The 22,675-nt window shown below is 50.5% G+C and overlaps 2 protein-coding genes across 2 annotated transcripts in view; both read right to left on the minus strand.

Moving 5' to 3' along the window:
* ALG9 (ALG9 alpha-1,2-mannosyltransferase) overlaps positions 1-14,498 on the minus strand; it is a 34,785-nt gene extending 20,287 nt beyond the window's left edge. Inside the window, 4 exon segments of the mRNA XM_054517093.1 lie at positions 12,883-12,953; positions 13,214-13,348; positions 13,584-13,722; positions 14,386-14,498. Coding sequence (XP_054373068.1) covers positions 12,883-12,953; positions 13,214-13,348; positions 13,584-13,722; positions 14,386-14,483 — 443 coding nt within the window. The 5' untranslated portion in view covers positions 14,484-14,498.
* Positions 14,499-15,208: 710 nt separating this feature from the next.
* FDXACB1 (ferredoxin-fold anticodon binding domain containing 1) lies at positions 15,209-19,683 on the minus strand. The gene is given in 7 exon segments (XM_036404857.2): positions 15,209-16,958; positions 17,264-17,422; positions 17,844-18,047; positions 18,183-18,339; positions 19,329-19,509; positions 19,512-19,576; positions 19,579-19,683. Coding segments are annotated over 7 exon segments (1,953 nt in total). The 5' UTR covers positions 19,607-19,683; the 3' UTR covers positions 15,209-15,799.
* Positions 19,684-22,675: the final 2,992 nt, after the last annotated feature.

A 22,675-nucleotide genomic window follows, 5' to 3' on the forward strand; every position in this document is an offset into this window, starting at 1 on the left:
GGAACAGCCCAGAGCTGGAGCTAAGGGCACATCTGCTGCTGCCACGGGTCTGGAGGGGTGCTGGAAGTGAAGAGAAAATGCTTAAAAACCCTTTTCATTGAAGGCAGCTGCTGTTAGCAGCTTTCAGCCTAATCTGCTGGTCCTGCTTGGATGTATCTTGGGAAGAAATAATATTCCTTATCTGTTTCTTAGCACTTTCAGAGACAAATGCACCTCCCCAGCTGGGCAAGTGCAAGGTAAGTGCAGCTCGATGTGATTAAGAAAGAGAGATTGCAAAACAAGATCAAATCACTCTTCCCCCAGTGTCTCATAGCAACAGGAACACTGAGGTTCCCTCTTCCATTTCCAAGCAGAGCAGTAATAGATACTCACACCTGGAACAGTGAGATCACAGCCATTAAAGGCTTTATCCATGGCTCAGATAATCCTCCTGAACCATTGTTTTTCCCCTTTAAATGACCAACAGCCTCGTGCTATTGAGATTTATCCCCTCTCACAGTCCTGACCAGTTCTTGCTAATTATTCTTCTACTCTTTAAAAAAATCTGAACATGCTGGTACTCACTAAATCTGGGGAAAGATCTTGATCTCCTGGTGTAATTAGCAGGCCAAAAGTAAGAGTTTTAAGCCCCTGTTTAATTTCTGATTTCTCAAGTCCTAGGCCCTTGAGCTTGCATGAGAAAGAACAAAGTTGTAGGGTGACATTAAGGAGCAAGCATGAAACAAAAGTGTGTTTTGCTCTATTAGTCACAGGCTGGAGCAGCCAGCTGTCTGTGCTAAAAAATAAGCCCCAGTTAAAGATTTCATAAATTAAATGCACTGCAGCAGACAGCTCCTCTCAGGTGGGAACACGCCTCCTTCCCATTTCCAGTAACTGCATAATGAGCCTCAAAATAAGAATTTTAACCCAGAAGACTGCCAAGATTGAACCTGTCAGTAATTTTAAACATTGCTAGCTAGCAATAATTTTAAGACATTCCTATCTGTGTTTTGTTTAGTTCAACCAGGAAATAAATCAATAATACCAATATACATTATCTTAGCAGATTCCCACTAATGCAATTAAGTTCCAAATTAAGTTCCTCCTCCTCAGTTGAAAATATGATGAATAGTTTTATATTTAAAAAGAAATAAAAGAGGAAAATTTCAATTCCTGCTCAGTGACAAATATTTTCTGTGGGGGACTTCAAATTACTCATTCCTGTGATCACATTAACACACTACACTAAACCCAAAACTGCAGTAATTAGGAATTCTTACTTCTGCTGCCTCTTTTATTATCATTATGTTTTCAAACTGGCAGATGAAAGGCAAACAGAAGCCACTCACAAGAATGGGGAGATTTCCAAGTGCTGCAGAGGGACCAATTTTGCTTTGGAACTCCCAGGAAGCAGAAATGGGGAGAGGTATTGAATTAATTTATATTATCCAGCAGAAATGGGGAGATCCACTGTGAGGCATTGCAATAATTTCCATTATCCAGTGAGGTAAGGGAAAGAAAGCAGAGCAAATCCTTACATATCGAGATGGCTCCTCTTTGTTCTGGTCGTTCATGTCTGCAGGAATGATCCTGGTGGCCAAGGGCCCCTTGGCAAAGGGTTTGGGCAACTGGCCCCGGAATTCTGACAGGATGAACTGGAGCTGCCAGCTGCAGAGAGCAGGGAGAGCATGGTGTGAGAGCACCAGGACCAAGGACTCCATCCCCAGGAACTTGTGGCCAGTGTGCTGATTAAAAACCTTCAAAATCCTTTATTTGGGTACTTTTGGGCCCCAAAACCAAGGACACCATCCCCAGGTGATCCCCAGGAACTTGTGGCCAGTGTGCTGACCAGAACCCTTCAGAATCCTTTATTTGGGTACTTCTGAGCACCAAGACCAGAACCAAGGACTCCATCCCCAGGCACAGCAAGGATCCCCAGGAACTTGTGGCCAGTGTGCTCATCAGAACCCTTCAGAATCCTTTATTTGGGTACTTTTGGGCCCCAAAACCAAGGACACCATCCCCAGGTGATCCCCAGGAACTTGTGGCCAGTGTGCTGATTAAAAACCTTCAAAATCCTTTATTTGGGTACTTTTGGGCCCCAAAACCAAGGACACCATCCCCAGGCACACCAGAGACTCCCCAGGAACTTGTGGCCAGTTTTTCTGATGAAAAACCTTCAGAATCCTTTATCTGGGTAGTTTAATATTGTTTATGACACTGCTGGTGACACCAGAGATCCAATTCCTGAGGGTTCCCCACACCCATTACTGTGCCCCTCGTTATCCACCTGCCCTAATTGCCCCTTTCCCATGGCAGCACTCACTTGTCTGGCAGGAGGAAGCTGCTGGGGAACCTGTGCCACTCCTTTCCCACACAGACATGCACTGGCCTCCCCTCTGGCACCGTGTGGATGCTGGGGTCAGTGGCAATCCTGTGGAATTCAGGGTACAGGTCCAGGGGCCCGTGGTAGCCTGTGGGAGGCAGAACATCATAATTAAGGTTAAAGGAAGAAGGGTTATTTAATTAAAGCCTGCAAAAGTTGTTTCATGTATAAATTTTTAACTGGTAACTCAGTGAATAAATGAAATGGTCTCTGCTAAGAAGTGGCTGGATTCAAAGCTTCCCCTCTTACCCTTGGTGCCCCTACCAATTTTATTCACATTTCCCTGTCCTGGCTGTCAATGGCCACCAAAACCCTCAAAAAAAATACTGATGAGGTGGGAAGGCTTTGATTCCATCTCCATTAAGGACTCATGCACCTAATTCACATTTTACACAGGAAAATGCTTTTCCAAGTGGGATTATCCATCTGAAGGCTGAAGTATCTCCTTTGAAAAGAGTCAGGTTTTAGATCAGTGGAGTTTACTGGTGAAAGGTGAAGAGGATTTTTGAAACCCGAGGATTTTTTAAAATCCTTAAAATTTTTAAGGATTTTTTTTTGTAATTCTGGTGACCCATTCACACATATATATGGATGAATGTATAATTAATAATTAATTAATGGTGACCAGCAGAATTTATTCCTTCCCCTGCAGCAACAACACCCAAACTTCTCAAGGACAAACTTCTCAATAAATTATTTTACCTGCAGGGCACAGGTAACATAATTTGAAGGTTTTCAAGCAAAACCTTTGTGGGGGAATCCAGCAGGAGTCCACATTATGAAACCTCCTCCTTCCTGCTGGGAATCCTGTGTCTTACCCTGCTTTAAACTCTTCCTTGAGGGATTTCAGCTCAGTCTCCCACGAAATTTTCCTGTCAACTCCCTTTTCTACAGCACAACTTCTGCAGCCCCGAGCCCCAGAGCCAGGAGAGCAGAGGGCAAATGTGAAACACCAACCTTTGAATAAGGCAACAGAGCGTGACAGTGACAAAAGGCCAAAGAGGAGGACAGTCCCCAGGGCCAGCCAGTTGGAGGACACTGTGTAGTGCTCCAGGCGGTAGCGCTGGAAGATGAAGTGGTAACATTTCTCAGGGAAGAGATTAAAAAAAAAAGAGAGACAATATGAAGTTACTCCAACTCTGATCCATTCAGCAAAATTCTCATTTTTTCATACAGCTCTTACAACAGTGTATCCCCCACCAGATTTTTTAATTCAGAGCCATCAAAATGACAGAAGCTCATAGGGTTTGGTCTTATTTAAGTGATAATTTGGGGTATTCCAGTGCTTTTTATGCTTTTAGGAAGGCCTCTGGACCTAAAGTTCTCTCTCAGGGGCTTCAGCTTGGTTGCTCCCAGGTAAACCAGGGGCAAGAGTTCCTTTCAGAAGTTCCCTGCAGACTCACCTGATTTTCCATGCTGGACTGAACTCCTGCCTAACACAAGCTCCATGACCCAGATTTCCAGAGTGACCTCTGGTTGTTTACCCTGCCTGCACGAACCACAGCTTTGAAGTGAATAAAACACCACAGAGCACATTCTGCGTCCAGCTTTGAACACAAGTCACTCTGAAAGTGATAAAAGAAAAACTGATAAAAGAAAAATCGATGAAAAGAAAAATTGATAAAAAGAAAAATCGATAAAAAGAAAAATCGATAAAAAAAAACTGATAAAAAGAAAAGCCCTTTAGGTTTGGGTTTTTTTTTCAATTAAAAAGCCATTCTGGGAATAGCCAGGAGGAAATGCATCCAGTCCCTGCCTTGGTCCCTCCCTGCTGCTCTGCAGGAGTGGTTATTCACTCCCTACCCTCAGCTGCTTTCTGCTTCTCTTGTCCTGTTTGCATTTTTCTCATAACATCCACATAGTTTGGAGGGGGACAGTGACAAGCTTGTCCTGCTGGTGGGCAATCAGCTCCAGATTCTCAGCTGGATGCTCCATACTGGGCAAAATGTCATCAAACAGTGGCAAAATATGCAAGAAACGTACAGGAAGCTTTCCTCAAGCCATAGTTACAATAAAAATAAATGAACACTGCTCTGTGATGTTCTGAGAGCACAGAGGAATTCTCAGTCAGAGCCAGAAAATTGGTGCCATTCCAAGCTGGATCCTGTGTGAAGGCAAGGACTGGAACCCATCTGGGAGTGGTGGAGATCCAGGGTGAGAACAGCACCTGAGCAGAGGAAGGATGAGGGACTGAGGGTGGGCAGGAATTGCAGCAGTGCTGCACAGCAGGACAGAGCTGCAACAGCAGGGTGAGGCCAAACAGCTGGAACAGGCTCCAGCAGGGACTCCTGGCTGCATTCCTGAGCCTTTTTAACAGCAGGAGATGAATAATTCTGAGCTTTGGGAAGGTTTATATCAGTCTCTATTAGTGCTTTGCTCTGTGAAGTGTTTCAAGTGATGTTTACTAAACACCCAGTTTTTGGCCCTTCCAAATGTTCAATGCAATTCCCAACATTTAAATGAGATCCTTTTGCCTTTTTTTTTCAGCCCAGTGAGGGAGGGATTCCTTCTGAGACACATCAAAATGCATTTCCTACACACCCACATTCCTGCCCTTGGAGCTGAGCAGCCAAGGAGGCACAATTCCATCAGCAGGTCACTGAACCCTCAGCAACCTCTTGGATTTTGGGTGCTGTTGGCACTAGAGCACCACAACTCCAGAATTCCCGTTTGGGACTGGAGAACAACTCAAAGTCACCATGAAATAACAGCTGGGAAATATTCTCAGCTATTTATTAAAAACCACTGGAATTTACCTGAAGAGCAGAGAGAGCCACAGCACCAGAGAGGCAGATGAGGGGGTAGATGGGGAAGAGAAATCTCTCTTCTTTGTGGGGCTGGCTGAAGAAAATCAGCATCCAGATGTACATGGGAGCCAGGGTCAGCCAGTAGGGACGGCCCAGATTCTGAACTGGAGGAAACAAAACCTCAGCAAAGGAGCAATGCAAGAATTCCTTCTCTTGCACAATCCCCTCTCACGCCCAAAGCCCACTCTGGAGACCCAAACACGCCCTGTCCTGAGCACCACTGCTGCTAAAACCCCAGGTAACACACCCCAAACAGCCAGCAGGGCATTTTCCTCAGAGGATTTTTGCAGATTCCTACAATACTGACAATCCCAACGGCCTTAGGAAGAGCAGAAGCAGAAAACAAGAGTGAGTGGATCCAAGAAGACACAAAAGCCATCAGGAGCTGCCAGGTCTGAGGAGGCAGACAGGAGTGCTGCCTTTCCTGCTGGGCACTGTACACACAAAGATCAGAAAAGGCCTCCTCAGGAGCTGCCCTTCCCCTCCCAAATGGTTGTTTAGAGCCCGAAGTTTGCCCAGCCTTCATTGCCTCATTACAAAAATAACACCGGGAGAGGTCTCCCAGGCGCCTTCTGCCGAACAGAGGAAATAACTGATTCAAAAATAACAACAATTACCCTGAATTTCAGTCACACTGAGGAGGGCTCTACACTGCCCGACAATTTTCAGTCCCTTTCCTACCCCTCGCTACTCCCAACAGCAGAGTTAAGCAATTAAGCCACCGGCATTTCACAGACAATAAGAACAAAGCACTTGGCAGAGTCGCTCCTGCTGTTAAGTACAAGAACACCAAGTGAACAGCAGGAAATCTTGCATTTACAGGAGCTCCTACTGAGCTTTTACTGCTTTCTGAGAGTTTGTCACTCACAGCCAAGGAACAGACACAAGCAAACACCCCTTAACATACATTTTCATCGAGGATTGTGTTACTGTTTGTTGTAGTCAGTTAAAAAAAACCAAAAAAACAGAGCAAAGCAGTGACTGGACTGATGAATCTGGATCTGGAGGCTGCTGCTGAGCCTTGATGAATTTTCCTTAGGAAAACAGCAGAAAGGAATTTACACTTCCCCTCTGGAGTCACTCTCAAGTGTCATGTGCTCAAACTGATGTCATTTTGTTCAAGAAAAAGCCCAGTGTGAAATAGGGAATATTCTGGTTCTTCTTTTTTTTTTTTTGTTTTTTTTTTTTTAACTCTCAGTATATCCACACCCACAGGGACACTTCCCAGAGCAGGGCTCAGTCCTGGCAGCTGAAAAACCCACAGTGGCCAGAACAGCCCAGCTTCAATCCCAAAAGGTTTCTCCCCATTCCCAGCTGCAGACAAGGTGGGAACAACACCAGGTTCAGCTTCCTCCCTCTTCAGGATTATTGACTGGGCCACTCCTGATGGATTAAATGTCACAATGAAGCTCAGGAACCTTTTCAGGCTCACTTTTTTTTAACACATTTTTCCTCTTGAGGTGGAGGCAAGGAACAATCCTGAACCTTAATGAGCTCCAGGAACTCTCCTGGTGCTCCAAAGGCTCTCCCTGCTCCCAGGTTCACTCCCAGTAAGGAAAAGCTGCCCTTGGGCAGGCAAACCCTGCACTCACCACGGAATTTCTGCAGAAGACACTCCATCAGACAGGTCAGAGGCAGCACGAGCAGGGCCAGCACAAAAACCACATTGAAGTTCAGAAAGCCATTAATGAAATAGAAGTACCAGGGCTCTGTACCTGAAGGGTGAGAAAAAAGGAAAAAAAAAAAAAGGTTTGAGGCACAAGCATGAATGGATGGAGCAGCAGCTTTGGCCCTTCTCTGCCTGACACAGCCCTGTGTGAGTATCTCACACTCACCCCTGCCCAAGGAACTCCACTGTCTTCCTGCTCAGAAATTATATTTCTCCTTATTTTTAATCCGAGGGTGAAAAATAGCCAGTATTCCACCTGCTGCTCATGAACCCCAGAGCCAGCAGAACTCTGTGACACAGAGCTCAGCCCCGCATTCAGAAGGACAGCAAGGAAGCAGAGGTGGAGACTTGTAAAACTGGGAAATTTGACCCCAAATTCATTCTTTCTTCCTAACTGCAGAGGAGTCACACAAAACCACACAATGTCCTGTAATTCTGGAGTGAGGATGTTCATTCTGGGTTGGCAGCAACAGAAAAGGTACCAAAAAGGATTAAGAAGGAAAGGAGTTTGTATTCTCCCTTCACCCCAACAAAGACTCTGCCACTAAATGCTGCTTTTGGTCCCTCCTTTCACTCAGCACTATTGAAATGTCCCAAATTCAGCCTGTTCTGACACAAACAGGAGCCAGGCAGCTCTGCCTCCACACTTGGGAACTGGCTGCAAGCTCTGGAGGATGTAAACTGAAAGAAACTCCAGTCCAACTGTCATTTATTTAGACTCTTAATTCAGGATGCTTAAAGCCCTTAACAATGAGGAATGCCAGTTCCTCTCCACACATTTCCCACTCTCTCAGTGTGATTAGCTCAATCAGCCAGTAAATGACACGCGGGGGCTTTAATCACTGCACTGTTGTGACATGTGTCACATGCCACAGCAATTTCCTGCAATCAGAGCCACTTACATCGGGTCCGTGTTGAAATTAATCAGACAACTGAATAGCAGCAAGGAAAACCCGAGAGTTCTGCAGCTCCTGCAGCTAAAAAAAGGGGAGAAGCTGCACTGGGGATGTCACAAACATGGCCCTGGAGTCACTGCCTGGCCAAGCAGCTTGGGTTCATAGAGGAAACCCTGAGTTATCAGCTCGGAAAGCAAACAGTAATTATATAAATAAGTTCTAAATCTTTGAAGGGCAAGTCCAGGGACCATCCTGTCACCTTTGTGGCTGAAATGGAAAGCAAAGGGAATTTACCCTGAATTCACCTCTCTCTGCTCTGGTTTCAGATCTGGCAGCCTGGGGGTCAGGAGTGAAGGACACTCCATGAAACACAACTCCACGATCCAAACACAGCCCAGATAACACTGCTAATAAACAGAGCAGCTGCTCTGAAGCTTTCACCAAAGGAAAAGCTGCTCGCTCACATTTTTTTTGCAGTGTGACTGAATTGCCCAGAAAAAACAAGCACTGGAGCCTCCCCTCATTCTCCAATGAGGGATTTTCTTCTCTGTGAGAGGCTAAAAAAAAAAAAAAATAAAAAGGGGGAAAATAAGAGAAGAGAACAGTGCACAGCAGGCAAAGAGCACCAGGCTGGCTCACTGGTGACGCAGCCATTCAGAGGCACTCAGGCTCAAAGCCTCCCAGGGCAAAAGGGGTTTTATTCTTCTTATCCACACGGCTCAAGGTGAACTGCAGCCTCAAAAAGGAACAACCCCACTGCAGGCAAGAAGTCCTGGCCCAGAACATCATCTCTGAAGCAGGCAGAGGCACTGAGAGCTCTCCGGTAAAGGGAATATGCCTGCAGAGCAGGAGAGGAGCTGGAGAATGTTCCTGCAAGGATGCACATCCCAGAGCTGGGCAGGGGTGGGATCCAGGAGACAGACTGGTGAAAGCAGTGGGAAAGGAACACCCAGGCAGCTCCTGGCACGGTGGTTCCATGGGGAAAAGCAGCTGGAAGCTCTGTCAGACCCCAGTGAGAAAATGCTTTGAACTCTGAGGTTTGGGAATGGGCTCAGGAGCAATTCCAGAACTCAGGAGTGAATCAAATGTAGCCAGGCTGCACCTTGACCACAGGAATGGTGAGGGCAGCTCAGGCCAGAGCAGGGGAGCTGTAAAAGAGGTTTGGGACAAGGAGCCCCACCCTGGGCTGAAGCCTGAGTGCAGGAACTGCAGCTGGCAAGCAGAAACCAAGCTGCAATAATTTGGTCATGAGTCACAGCCCTCGTTCTGATTCAGTGCTGCTACAATGAACAGTCTGCTCACTGAATTTCATTTATTCTCACTCTGCTGAAGAAGCAGGGCTCCACAGAGAAAGGTGGCACACACAGAGCAGCTCCAGCACCTTCCACCCAAGCTGAAAAAAGCTTCCCAAAGTGGGACAAAACTCTGGTCACAAATTAAGTACACAAAAACACCCCAAAGCCTCAGAAACAGGGATGTACTCTTGGCAGCTGTTTTCCCTTGGCTGTAGAAACCAAATCACTCCAGGGAAATATTAATTGCACAGACAATATTTATGTAGAGGGAGCATATTGCTAAAGACAGAGGAAAAAAAAATTAATTGAACCTTGTCTCACAAACACTGCAGTGCTTACACTGGAGATGATCTGGGCTGGTGACTCTGCCCCCATCATGTGAACGTTGGGAAATCCCAGCTTCCAGAGCCAAGAAGGATTGGCCAGCCTTTCATCTCCCCTGGCAGTGTTATTTTTCCCCAGTGTTTTGAAGCTCTCTAAACACACAGCGTTGTCCTGGCCACACTGCATTAAAGAGCAATTCCAGGCAGGCTCCTTTACTAGCCCGAGGATGTTGTGTGAATGTCACTGTGAATAAAACTCTTCAGGACAGATGGGTCCCTGGAGGCTTCTGGAAACAACTCATGCACCAGTGTGGAAAAGGTCAGGCACAAGGCCCTGCCAAAACCTATCAGAGACAGAGCCTGGAGTTTACTTACACAAAACTCCCAGCCCCACACTTCAGAGCCTTCCTGCAGAGGCCAAGAGCCCTGGCAGAGCAGCTGCTGTCCTGCTGTGCCAGGCACAAGTGACAAATCAGCACTCAGCACCACCCAGAACAGCCCCTCAGTGCCAGCTGCCAGAGAAGGCCCTGGTGCTGCTGCTCCCCACTGCTGAGCCCTCCTGGAACAGCTCCTCTGGCCTCACACAGAGACAGAGATGCTGCAGGCATCCCCTGGTCTCTGCCAGCCCTTCTGAAGCCCCGCTAGAAATTAATTTCCACCTCTAGAAGTGCAGGATATGGACAGAAGGAAGTGTGGATTCTGCACCATTCCTCACTTTCCCAAAGTTCTGCAGCCTGACTGCGAGGAGCAGCAGCCAGGGACTGATTCAAGCTGACAAACACACACGGGCCACTTGTGCCCAGCCAGTGAGACACCTCCTGGCAGTTTCACGGGAGTGGAAAGTGCAGGAAAGCAGCACAGCTCCCAGGCTGGAGGAACCGGGAGCGCATTGCCAGCTCGACAGAGACATCCCGTGTCCAGAAGCAGCAGCTGCAGCCCTCGGAGCTGGCAGGAGCAGAAGCTGGCAGCTGCTTTTGCTGTAGGGCACGGCACAAGAAGCACTGCAAATCGAGGGCCAGGGCAGCCAGGAAACCTCGGGCTGCCTCCCTGGCTTGGTACCCCAAACTCACCGTAGAGATCGGGCCCATGAGGGGTGAAGACATTGTACAAAACGATGTTGAGAGGTGCCACCACCAGCTTCCCATAGTAATAGCTGTCCACCACCACCAAGGGCACCTGGAGGAAAGCAGATTTTGGTTAAAGTGCAGCAGCTCCAGCAGATTTTCCTAAAGGAACTCATTCCTTGTGTTGCCATCCATTCCCTCTTTGTGTTGTGGCATGTCACAGACACATTTTATGAAAAATCCTTTCCTTAGGATTTTTTCTCCTGAGAAGCTGAGAGGCCTCAGGAACAAAATGTAACCAATGGTTATCTGCTGCTGTGGAATGCAACAGGTGCATCTGGGATTGGCCTCATGTGGTTGTTTCTAATTAATGCCCAATCACAGCCCAGCTGTCCGGACTGTCTCAGTCAGTCACAAGCCTTTGTTATCATTCCTTTCCTTTTCTATTCTTAGCCAGCCTTCTGATGAAATCCCTTCTTCTATTCTTTTAGTATAGTTTTAATATAATATATATAATAAAATAATAAATCAGCCTTCTGAAACATGGAGTCAGATCCTGGTCTCTTCCCTCATCCTAAGACCCCTGTGAACACCAGCACAGTGGCAGGCACTCACCAAAAACAGGATCAAGGACACCACACACCAGTTCAGGAAACTTTTCCACCTCTTCTTCAGGATCAACAAGTCAAAGGCAATAGGAAGCCTGGAAGAGAGACCAGCTGTCAGCTGGAGGCTTTGAGAACCCCACTGCAGCTTCTGCTGCCCCTTCAAAGCAAGAGACAGAACCACCACTCTGCTCCTACTCCAGATTCATCATCCAGCCCAGGTTTTACCCAAATTAATGCCAGGAAATCTGCCCAACCTGAGTTTTCCAAAAGCCAGGAAGGCTGTAGCAACGATCCTGGGCTAAGCTGGCAGCTCAGTGCCCGCTGGTTCTCCCCAGGCAGGTGAAAAGCAGCTGAGAAAGGGCAGAGAGTGCTCCTTACCCCAGAGCTGCGCTGAAGGGCCAGCCCAGCAGGGCCCCAGCAGCCACCCCCAGCACTGCCACCGAGGTCCTGTCCATGTACCAGCCTGTCATGGCCACCACCGTGGTGTACATGCAGAAACTGCTGGGCAGGAAAGCTGCAACACAAGGGGATTAAAGGTCAGCACAGCTTCCCCACACTTCACACAACGCCTGCTGCAGGTCTTACAGAGGCTGGGAAAACAGGTACAGCCAGCCAGAGGGGACAGCACACAAAGGCAAAGTGCCAAAGTGCCAAAGTGCCAGCTCCTTCCTTAGAACAAAGGCTGTCCAAGGAAGGCAGGCCAAGAGCCTGTTTAAAGGCACTGCAAATATTAAAAAACAGGAGGCAGCAACAGAAACAGGCCTGGAAATTGTAACACAGAGAACAAAACTTGAATCAATGCCTCTTCTGTCATGGGAATACAACAAAGAGCACCCTGGAGATGTGATTTTCTTCTCTCTGAACCTTTGTCAGTGCCAGTGCCAAGCCAACTCACCTGCAGAAGCACAGAACATGCCCGTGCTGAGCACCAGGAAGGCCAACATCAGCCTGCTCACGTGCAGCCCAAACTTCTTGCACACAGCCCTGGGGAAGCAGCAGAGAAACAGGTACCACAAAACAGCCCCAGGGAAAAATCAGCAGCACCAAGGCATGCAGACCCACAAACAACCCATGCAGCAGCCTGAGAGCTCTGAGCTGGGGCATTCCCAACACTCAGCTGCTGCCTCTCCTGGGGTTTCAGGCCCTGAGTTACCCCAGTAAAAAACTCTGGGTGGGGCCTGGATTCTCCCAGCTGTGTTTGTGCAAATCTCAGGAGCTTGTGGCTGCACTGCTGCACACTTCCATCCATCCCCTCACCCCTCACAAAACCCCACCATGCAAAACAGCCACAGTTCACCTCTTTACATCAGAATGTGGATGAGAAAATACGTGTCAGTGCTCTGGTTTAAGGAGATGAACTGTGGCTTTTTGACAAACAAAAAACTCATGCAAGGTAGTGGATTAAAAATCAGGAATCAAGAGGCAGCAGGTAAAAATAAAAATCCAATTTAGACAAGGTAATAATTGCATGTTAGGGCTACTGATTTCAGTGGATGTAAACAGCACTGGCAGAGAGATTGCAGACAGCAGCAATCAGTGTGTTCCAGTCAAATTCACTGTGATAAGCAAACACAGCACCAGACTCTCCTCAGTCTGCAACACTCCCACCCTGCTTGCTGCCAGCAGTGAGGAAACGAGTGGAGTCAACAAAATGCTGGAGTAGAGGTGTGGGTGGGAGATCTGGGAGTGCAATTTTGTCCTAATTGTGCGTTCTGACCAACACCTCAGTGAGTTATCATGAGAACTGGTATTTTCTCATCTACACACGAGCCTCAAAGCCTATTTCTTGTGGCAGGAACTGTCCCTGGCACTCACACTGCTCCCACACACCCCCTGCAGACACTCTGACACTCACTTGTAGAAGTAGAGTTCACAAATGCAGCTCAGGAAGGCCAGGAAGCATCGCAGGAAATAGAAGATGAGAACCTAGCAGACACAGAGAGAGTCTGAATGAGGCACAGGACACAAAATGGGCTTGTAAAACATCAGGGGAAACCCACAAACCCTTGGAAATCCTTCCAGGGAGGTCAAGGTTTGTCAACAAACCAGTTTTATAAAAATGAAGTCAGTTTCGACCATGTTTTATAAACACAACTTCAATTTCAACACCAAACAGGAGAGCTGTTTCCCACACACTAAATGTACATTTCTTCCTCTCAAAAGCAGCTTCCACACACCAAATTTACCTTGTTGGTTTGCAGAACCCTGGCATGGAACCAGGCTGGCAAGGCATGGAGCCACAGGTAAGCATAGGAGCGGATGGCGTAGGCAGGAGAGTACTCCCAGGTCTGAAACCCCTTCCCATAAATGAGGTAGTGTGTCTACAAGAGAGATCAAACAAATAAATTAACAAGCAGCACACAAAGCAGAGAGTTTGCCACAAAGCAGACAGTTTCCAGAGCAAAATATTTCTTATTGAAACAGAAGGATCAGCACAAGGCTCTGAATAAAGCTGCATTTGCACAAGCCAACTGGAAACTGAAACAGAGAGCACAAGGTGTCCTAAATAAAGGGGTATTTGCAAACTGCCAATCCCAAGGGCAGGAAGGGACTCACCGGCTCCCAGTAGTTAAACGTCTCATCACAATCCGAGATGTTGCTCAGCAGAGCTGCACAGAACCTGGCTGAGATCAGACACTTGAAAGCTGTTGATCCTTCAGGGGCCCAGACGTGCCCTGCTTTGCTCCCGGATGATCTAATCCAAAAGCGGGGGAGGTACAAAAAAAAAAAAAAATTACAAATATGCAGCAGAAAACTCAGCTACAAGATCACAGCTCACAAGGTGACACCGAGCAAAGGGCTGAGGGTGCAGGAGGGCAGGAGGGATGGGGATGCCGGTCCCCTCGCAAGGTGACACCGAGCAAAGGGCTGAGGGTGCAGGAGGGCAGGAGGGATGGGGATGCCGGTCCCCTCACAAGGTGACACCGAGCAAAGGGCTGAGGGTGCATTAGGGCAGGAGGGATGGGGATGCCGGTCCCCTCACAAGGAAGCAGCAGCAGCCCCTCAGCACCCCCAAGGCAGCCGGGCCGGGGATGCTCCGGCACCGTCCCCACAGCACGAACCGCCCGTGTAAACCCCGGCCCCGGTAGCCCCGGTAGCCTCAGCAGCCCCGGTAGCCCCGGAGGCCCCAGCAGCTCCTGCAGCTTCAGCAGCCCCGGTAGCCTCAGTAGCTCCGGTGGCCTCAGCAGCCCCAGCGGCCCCGGTAGCCCCGCAGCGTCAGCAGCTCCGGTGGCCTCAGCAGCCCCGGTAGCCTCAGCATCCCCAGCGGCCTCAGCAGCCTCCGTGGTCCCGGTAGCCCCGGTAGCCTCAGCAGCCCCAGCAGCCCCGGTAGCCCCGCTCCGTCCCCGGCAGCACCCACTCGTTCCGCGCCTCCTCGCTGCCCGTGGGCTCGGGCCGCCGCCCCGCCGCGTCCCCGCCGCCCGCCCGCGGCCGCTGCCGGGCCCCCTTGGCGGCCATGCCGGGTACGGGCAGGCAGCGCCCGCCGCCCGCCGCGGCCGGGCCCGAGCAGCTGCGGCAGCGCGGCCGAAGCCGCCGCCGCCATCACGGGTGTGGGCAGCGCGCTCCCTGCGGGCGGCGGGAGCGCCACAGGCACCGGGAGCGACAGACGGACAGGGACCGACAGAGGGACTGACAGGGGGACCGGGACCGGGAGCGACACCGGGACCGACAAACGGACAGGGACCGGGACCGACACAGGGACCGACAGACGGACAGGGACCGGGACCGCGACAGGGACCCGGACCGACAGACGGACAGGGACCGGGACCGACACAGGGACCGACGGACGGACAGGGACCGCGACAGGGAGAGCACTGCCCCGCACACCCGGGTCCATCACCCATCTGTGTCCATCACCCACCCGTGTCCATCACCCACCCAGGTCCATCACCCATCTGTGTCCATCACCCACCCGTGTCCATCACCCACCCGCGTCCATCTCTCACCCGGGTCCATCACCCATCTGTGTCCATCACCCACCCGTGTCCATTACCCACCCGGGTCCATCACCCACCCGTGTCCATCACCCACCCGGGTCCATCACCCACCCGGGTCCATCACCCACCCGCGTCCATCTCTCACCCGGTCCCTGTCCTGCACTCCCAGGTCCGAGCCAGGCTCCATCCCCGCCCTGCCCCTGCCTGCCTTTCTGGGCAGGAAAGTGAGGGAATGGGGAACACAGCGATGGAGAATGTTCTTTATTTGGTGGTACCCCCTGTGATCAGGAGATGGGGAAAGAACAGCACGGGAAAGATGTGGAGGAGTTGGAGCATGTCCAGGGAAGGGAACAGAGCTGGGAAGGGTCTGGAGCGGCTGAGGGAGCTGGGAAGGGGCTCAGCCTGGAGAAAAGGAGGCTCGGGGGACCCTTGTGGCTCTGCACAGCTCCTGCCAGGAGGGGACAGCCGGGGGGATTTGGGATCTGCTCCCAGGGAACAGGGACAGGAGGAGAGGGAACGGCCCCAGGCTGGGCTGGGCAGGCTCAGGGTGGACACCAGCAGGAATTTGCATTAGTACAGAGATGGAATCCACTCTCACAGGAGCCCAGGAAAGAAAAGCTCCACTTTATAAAATGAGATTTCATTACACACACAGAGAACAGGAGCGCTTGCTCTTCATTAACAGGAGCTCCCACATGGAAACGTGGGCAGGGGCTCAAAGTCCACCCCGCCCTTGTGACAGGCACTGCAGGCACAGCCTCAGGTCCAACGACGTGCAGGTGACATTTTCCAGCTCAGAAAGGGGCACAGGAGCCCCTGCAAACCACGGGAGGTGTTCTACCTCAGGGTCACACCCAGGTGCTGCTGGATTTCCTCCCGAAGGTGCAGCTGCATCTCTGCTGCCTCCCGGCAGCCCAAGGCCCTGTCACAGGACTGGAAAGTCACCCTGTAGCAGAGGCTCCTCCGTCCTGTCCCTGGCTGTTGGAAATTGTCCCTCAGCTGGATGGAAACGACCATTTCACCTGACACCCTCCTGGCAAGGGTGTGGAAAGCCACTTCATCAAAGTCCTGCCCGTCAGGAAGCCAGAAGCTGACATCGTGCACGTAGGAAGGTGGATAGAGGGAAAAACTCTGGAAAAGCCTCAACTTTCCCTCAGGGAACTGCCTGAGGAAGCGCCTGTCCCACGTCCAGAGCATTCTCCAGTCGGATATTCCGCACAGCAGCATGGCCAGGAGGTCCAGGTTCAGTGAGGCTGAGACAACAACCAGCTCATGGCTTTTTAATTCATCAGGAGCTGCCCTGATAACCCCCACACAGGAGCCTGGGGGGTCTGGCTCTGTCCCCACACAGAGGAAATGCTGAATTTCACCAAGCTGCCTTTCAAAAGCAGCGAAGTCACTTAGCTCAGTTCCAAAACTCGCTGCTTCCTGCAGGCTGATGCTGGGTTTGACACCAGAAGTGCCCTGGTGCAGGGAATTCATGGTGGTTTTAATGTTATCCACCAGCACCTGCACACAGCTGTTCTCTGTGCCCCTGCTCACTGCAAGCACAACCAGCATCTCATGGAAAGCAGGCATGGAGTGGGGAGTGATCCGACATTTCCTAAAAACCGGCCCAGAAAGAACCTGAAGTGTCCCTGGGGAAAAGGCTCCTTTCTTCATTATTGCCTGAGCATGAGGCAGGAGGGAAGGCCTAAGGTAAAACTGCTCTGGAGCTGGGCATCCTTCCTGTACATTCTCATCTGTGTCCTGGCCAAAATGGGAACACAGAACTGCATCTGCCAGTCCCTGAGACATTTTCCCAGTGCCTGGAGCCTCCCCTGGGCTCAGGGTGATCCAGAAGATGTTGGAGTGGCAAACACCACCGGGGCAACCTTGCTGGAGCAGGGGGAGGCAGGCGCTGATGTTCTGCAGAGGAAAAGCTTGGCTGAGCCCTGCACTGAGCTTCTCCTTTACTGTCCTTACTGGATGACTTGAATTCACCTCGAGAAAACCCCTGTGAAAAATAAAAGCGCAAATTACAAACACCATCTGTGATTTCCTTCCTGTGGCCGTAATTTGAGTGCAGCAATTCACCCAAAACATTCTGAAGCCAGGAACTACCTGATCAAGCCAAGTCTTTCACCAAAGGTGTTGCACATTTTCAGGGCATTGGTGTTTGTTTGCAGGTTACAATCAAGAATTCACTGCAATTTTCTGGCTAAAAAAAGGATTTCCCAGTCACCATATCCATTTATCAGACCCCACTGCTGGGCATTCCCACATTCCTACTGCCAAAGAGAAACCAATTATAAAACTCACCTATTAATTTTGTCCACAAGGACTTGTGGCACTTGAAAAGAAACCTTTTGGCTCCCCAGTTGTGTCTGGCAGGTCATGGGTGTGGAACACATGGGTGCTGTGCTCCGTGTGAAAATGTGGTTCAAAGCACCTTCTACACAGAAGGATTTATCCTGACTCCTGAAAATACACAAAACCAGAGCAAAGCCACTGCTAATTTCTGATATTTAATGTGCATAATATTTAATATTTAAGTAGGCAGGAGCAGAGGTCTCTGCCAGCACCAATCCTCAGCCCTCCTGTCTTTAGGCTGAGATTGATATTTGTTCTGAAACGGATGCTTTTGACCTTTAAAATCCTCAGATAGTCTTATTTTTAGAGGGTGCTTTGGCAGGAAGCTTGCATTTTAATCTTGGTTATTCTGCTTAGAGATGAACAAGAACTGCAGCTATTTTAAGGAAAACTGAAAGGAAAAGTAAAAGGAAAATTAAAAGGAAAATTAAAAGGAGTTCCTCTCCAGCCAACAAGATACTAAAAGAATATTCTAGCACTGGGGCATTTTAAGAGCACAAACATCAGAATTTCAGTTTGTGATGGTTACCTGTAACCTGTGCATTTGTATCCCTCGATAGTCTCTGCTTTGAAAGGATGAACGTGGCTCAGGATAAACCCAGCTCCTGCAGCCACAGCCACGATTTGCCAGCTGTTGTGCCACTCTCTCCTGGGCTGATCCGCAGGAGTCCCTCCCTGGCCATTGCAAAGGGCCACGTGCACCTCTCCCTCCTGTGCCAGCACTTCTGCACAGCTGGAAGGGAAGCCAGAGCAGAAAACCCTGTTAGCACAGCCCCAAATCCCCCAGCGCCCCAAAAACACCTGGAACGCAGCTGGAAAGCTCTGCCACGGCCGGTAATTAGCAGGGAATTAATTCGGGTTTTCTCACCTATTGAAAAAGCCGGCAAGGAGCTGCCTGTTCTTCACCACCCCAGCCTTCCTCCCACAGTGGGGGAAGTTGAAATAAATCCGATCAAATTCCCGTTTTCCCGGTAAAAAGTGCTCCTTCAGCTTGGTGCAGTCCACGGAAAACACAACCTCGGCTCCTGCGACAGCAAAACAAGGCTCTGCTGGCTATCGGGGGGGAAAATTGTAAAGAAAGGTGGGAATGCAAATCCTCCAGGGCGTTTTGAAGTAGGTGAGAACTGCCCGGAGAATTGGGAACGCCAGGGAGCCCTGTGGGGTTCTCTTTGCCTTTTGATCTCTTTCGTGGCAGCAGAAACTTCTGATAACAGCTGAAAACAATAGTTTCAGTACTGTTTCATCCTGATCAGATTTTAAAGCATTTTAAACCATGACACTGGGCTATTCCAGTCCCTCCCCTGAGACGCCTGGAGGGGCGAGGGGCTCCCAAGGGACAGAGCAGCAGGGGACAGAGATGCCAGGAGGGTGACACCAGGGTGACAGCGATGCCATTCTGGGTGACACCAGGGTGACAGCGATGCCAGGAGGGTGACAGGGATGCCAGGGGGGTGACACCAGGGTGGCAGCGATGCCATTCTGGGTGACACCAGGGTGAGAGCAATGCCAGGAGGGTGGCAGCGATGCCAAAGGAGTGACACCAGGGTGGAAGCGATGCCACTCTGGGTGGCACCAGGGTGACAGGGATGCCAGGAGGGTGACAGGGATGCCAGGAGGGTCACACCAGGGTGGCAGCAATGCCATTCTGGGTGGCACCAGGGTGGCAGCGATGCCAGGAGGGTGACACCAGGGTGATAGCGATGCCAGGAGGGTGACAGGGATGCCAGGAGGGTGACACCAGGGTGGCAGCGATGCCATTCTGAGTGGCACCAGGGTGGCAGGGATGCCAGGAGGGTGACACGAGGGTGACATCAATGCCAGGAGGGTGACAGGGATGCCAGGGGGGTGACACGAGGGTGAGAGCAATGCCAGGAGGGTGACAGGGATGCCAGGGGGGTGACACCAGGGTGAGAGCGATGCCACTCTGGGTGACCCCAGGGTGACACGATGATGCCAGCAGAGCTCCCAGCAGCACCCCCACGCCCATCCCAGCCCATCCCCGGCGCGCACCCACCGCTGTCCCGCAGCCGGCGGAGGCTCCGCGCCGCTCCCCCGCGCCCCGCCGCCTCCTCCTCGCTCTCGTAGCAAGTGGCCACCACGTGCGTGGCCCGGGCCCCGCAGAGCGCCGCGGCGAAGGAGAAGTTGCCCTCTCCGAGCAGCAGGACGCGGCGGGGCGGCGGCCCCATGGCCCCGGCCGGGAGCGGCGCTCGCAGCCCCGCAGCCACCGGCGCTCGCTCATGACGTGCGGCCGCTCCGCGGGCGCTGCCGGTGCCGCTCCGGCCCCGCGGGCATCGCCGGGGACTCCTCGGCGGCCGCTGCTCCTGCCCCGAGCGCGCAGAGGCGGCGGTGTCCCCGTGAAGGCACCGGGGATTGTTCGGGGAGCGCTCCCCGCCCGCCGTGCAACAGGAAATGGGTGTTGCGTTCAAATTAAAAAAAAAAAAAAAAAAAAAAAAAAAAAAAAAAAGGCTGGTTAGAAAGCGGCTGAATCGATGAATCGTAGCCCCGCAGAGTCACTGAATGGTTCGGGTTCGAGGGGGCGTTAAAGCTGAGCTTGTGCTGGGACACCTTTGGACACCTTTTGCGGGTTGCTCCTCAAACACTTCCAGCCTTTCCCAGCTTCTGTGGGCAGCCCGCGCCCGAGCCTCACCGCCCTCAGAGGGTAAAATTTCTCCTTAATATCCAATCTAACCCTGCTCTCTGTCGGGCTGGAGCATTCCCCCTCGGCTGTCACTCCAGCCCTTCGGGAACAGTCTCTCTCCACCTTTCTTGGGGGCTCCCATCATGTACTGCAAGGCCACAATTAATTCACCCTGAAATCTCCTTTCCAGGCTCAACAATCCCAATTCTCTCAGCCTTTCCTCATAGCAGAGGAGTTCCAGCCCTATAATCAAATTTTGTACCAAAAATTACAGGTACAGGTACAGGTAAAGGTCAGTTCAAAGCCTCCTCTGAACTGGCCTTTACCTGTAATTTTTATTCTCTTACAATCTTTGTGCTGCTTGAATTCCCAAAGGGGAGAAGCAGAGACAGACAAAAAGAGAGGGAAAAGAGAAGAGGAGCAGTGGAAAGGTGCTGGAAGCATCATTAGGTGTCAGATAATTGCAGACATAATCAAGGTGTAATAAGAAGGTCCCTAATTCCTCAACTGGGTGACACAAGGTAAATCAATTACCCTGCCTCACATGTGTGTATGGTGCCTTTGAGAAGGAAGGAAATTATGGTCTAGAACATCTACAACAGCCAGGCTTGGGTGTCACCTGCTCCATTTGTGTGCCCACAGCCGCCCCACAGGGCAGGGACAGTGTTTCACACAGATAATGACAGAGGGAGGTTTGAAATGGGCCCAGCTGAGCTCCTGCACAGACTCACTGCCACAATCTGTGAGCTCTGTGCTGGCTCCCTGTGGCCTTGAGAGAATAATTTTAAATATTTTAAATGACGTGCAGTGGCCTGGAGAGGTGTAGGGTGCTGAGAAAATAGTTACCACACAATGTTCCCATTCCAATAATTATGAAAAAAACCTCTTCAAACTTGTATTTAGCCATGCTAAATGTGAGTTTTCCTTGTCAGCACCCTCACTGCTTTGGAAACAACCTGCTTCAGATGACAGGGAAACATCAGAGAGGGAATTTCACTTGTGCAGAACTGGGACAATCTGCTGGATGTGAGGAGCTCCTCGATGATGTTTGTGCCTGGAGATGACAGAGGTGTTCTGTGTCACTCTCCCTGTGCTCCTGTGCCACCCCAGAACAGGTATTTCAGGTCACTCAGGGAGTGGTTCAGCATTTCAAGTATTCTTGTCTGGCTGACCTCATCCAGTTTATCCCCACAGAGCTTTCACTCAAAATTCCCATTTCTGGCTGCTGATTTGAGTGTGACAAAACCCCCGTGCTGTAAAAACCACTTGCCTCAGTTGCACTTTCTGGCTAAATTCTTACTGTTCTACATTTACTTCCTTTCAATGTTGATTCTTTTAGGATTTGAACAAAAACCTCCTTGATTTCCAGGCCGCCACCCTGAGCTGGAACCTCTTTTGTGCAGCCCTCTGCCCCGTGCTGCTGCACTCTGGGCCTGGAGAAGGAGCAAGAAGGAAGCAGAAAAAGCAGCAGAAACCCCCAGGAACCAGAGGTGCTGGGATTTCCTTCCAGCACCAAGAGCTGCCACACATGAAAGCCATGTGAGAAATGTTCTTCCTGCTTTTTAATCTGAGCTGTTTGTAACCTCTGTGTGTGTCTGGGGTTTGTTCTTGTGTGCAGAGGTTGTGCCTGGCCAGACAAGCCCAATTAACACCTTAGCTGAGAGCTAATTAGAAGCAGCTACTAGGAAACAGCAGATCTTGGAAATGAGGGGGGATTTGGGGGGTCTGACAGTGACCCTGCATCACAGAGCGCTCATTTTCTTTTCCTCACCCACAGCCACGGGAGGATGCCCTCCCTGCTCAGCTGAGGGCTGCTGTGATCCCTGCTAACAGAACTTTTGTCTCAGCAGGTGGAAGGAACACAGAAAACAGGCCAGGCTATGACTGAGTCTGACGATCTGTGCGACAGATCTGTCCTTTTTGAAGATGGATTTTAGAAATTCAGTTCCAGTCATCCAGACATCCCTTTCTACCCCTTTGAAGAGAGGTGCTAGGCAGATGAAGACACCTGAAAAGGACTTTAGTAGTAGTTGGTATCACTCAGCAATGCTGGCATAAATCAGATTATTGCTGTAGCCATCAGATCCTGCTCAGTGTTTGGAGGGCACTAACAGCAGAGTTTCAAAGGGATGTGATTTGCATCATCAGAGCAAGATGTTCTCCTTCTCTTTGGGTAGATGTGTGTTTACTGCAGCCCTGCAGTTTTCACCTGGAGCTGCTCTGAGCTGGCTGCAGCCCCTGGATGTTTCTCCATTGCATGAATCATTGGAGAGATTTGAGATACAGCTGTCGTGCAGCCAGCTGTTATCAAATCCCCCCACTTCAGATGGGGTTTAGTTGGCATGGAGCTGTTTTACCAGTTTAATCTCCACGGGAGAAACTCTCCCTTTGCTTGTGAAACACCCTGAAATCCTCTGGCAGCGTGGAAGGGAGAGAGAGCACAAGGTGTGATGAGCAAAGGGCTCCTGAGCACCAGACAGGCTGTCCTGGACACGGACATATTTTATGAAAAATCCATTTGCTAGGATTTCTTCTCCTCAGAAACCAAATGTAACCAATGGTTATCTGCTGCTGTGGAATGCAACAGGTGCATCTGGGATTGGTCTCATGTGGTTGTTTCTAATTAATGGCCAATCACAGTCCAGTTGTCTCAGACTCTCTGGTCAGTCACAAGATTTTCTTATCATTCCTTTCTATTCTTTGCAAGCCTTCTGATGAAATCC

The sequence above is a fragment of the Molothrus ater genome, chromosome 22, assembly GCF_012460135.2.
Source record: "Molothrus ater isolate BHLD 08-10-18 breed brown headed cowbird chromosome 22, BPBGC_Mater_1.1, whole genome shotgun sequence".
Lineage (NCBI taxonomy): Eukaryota > Metazoa > Chordata > Aves > Passeriformes > Icteridae > Molothrus > Molothrus ater.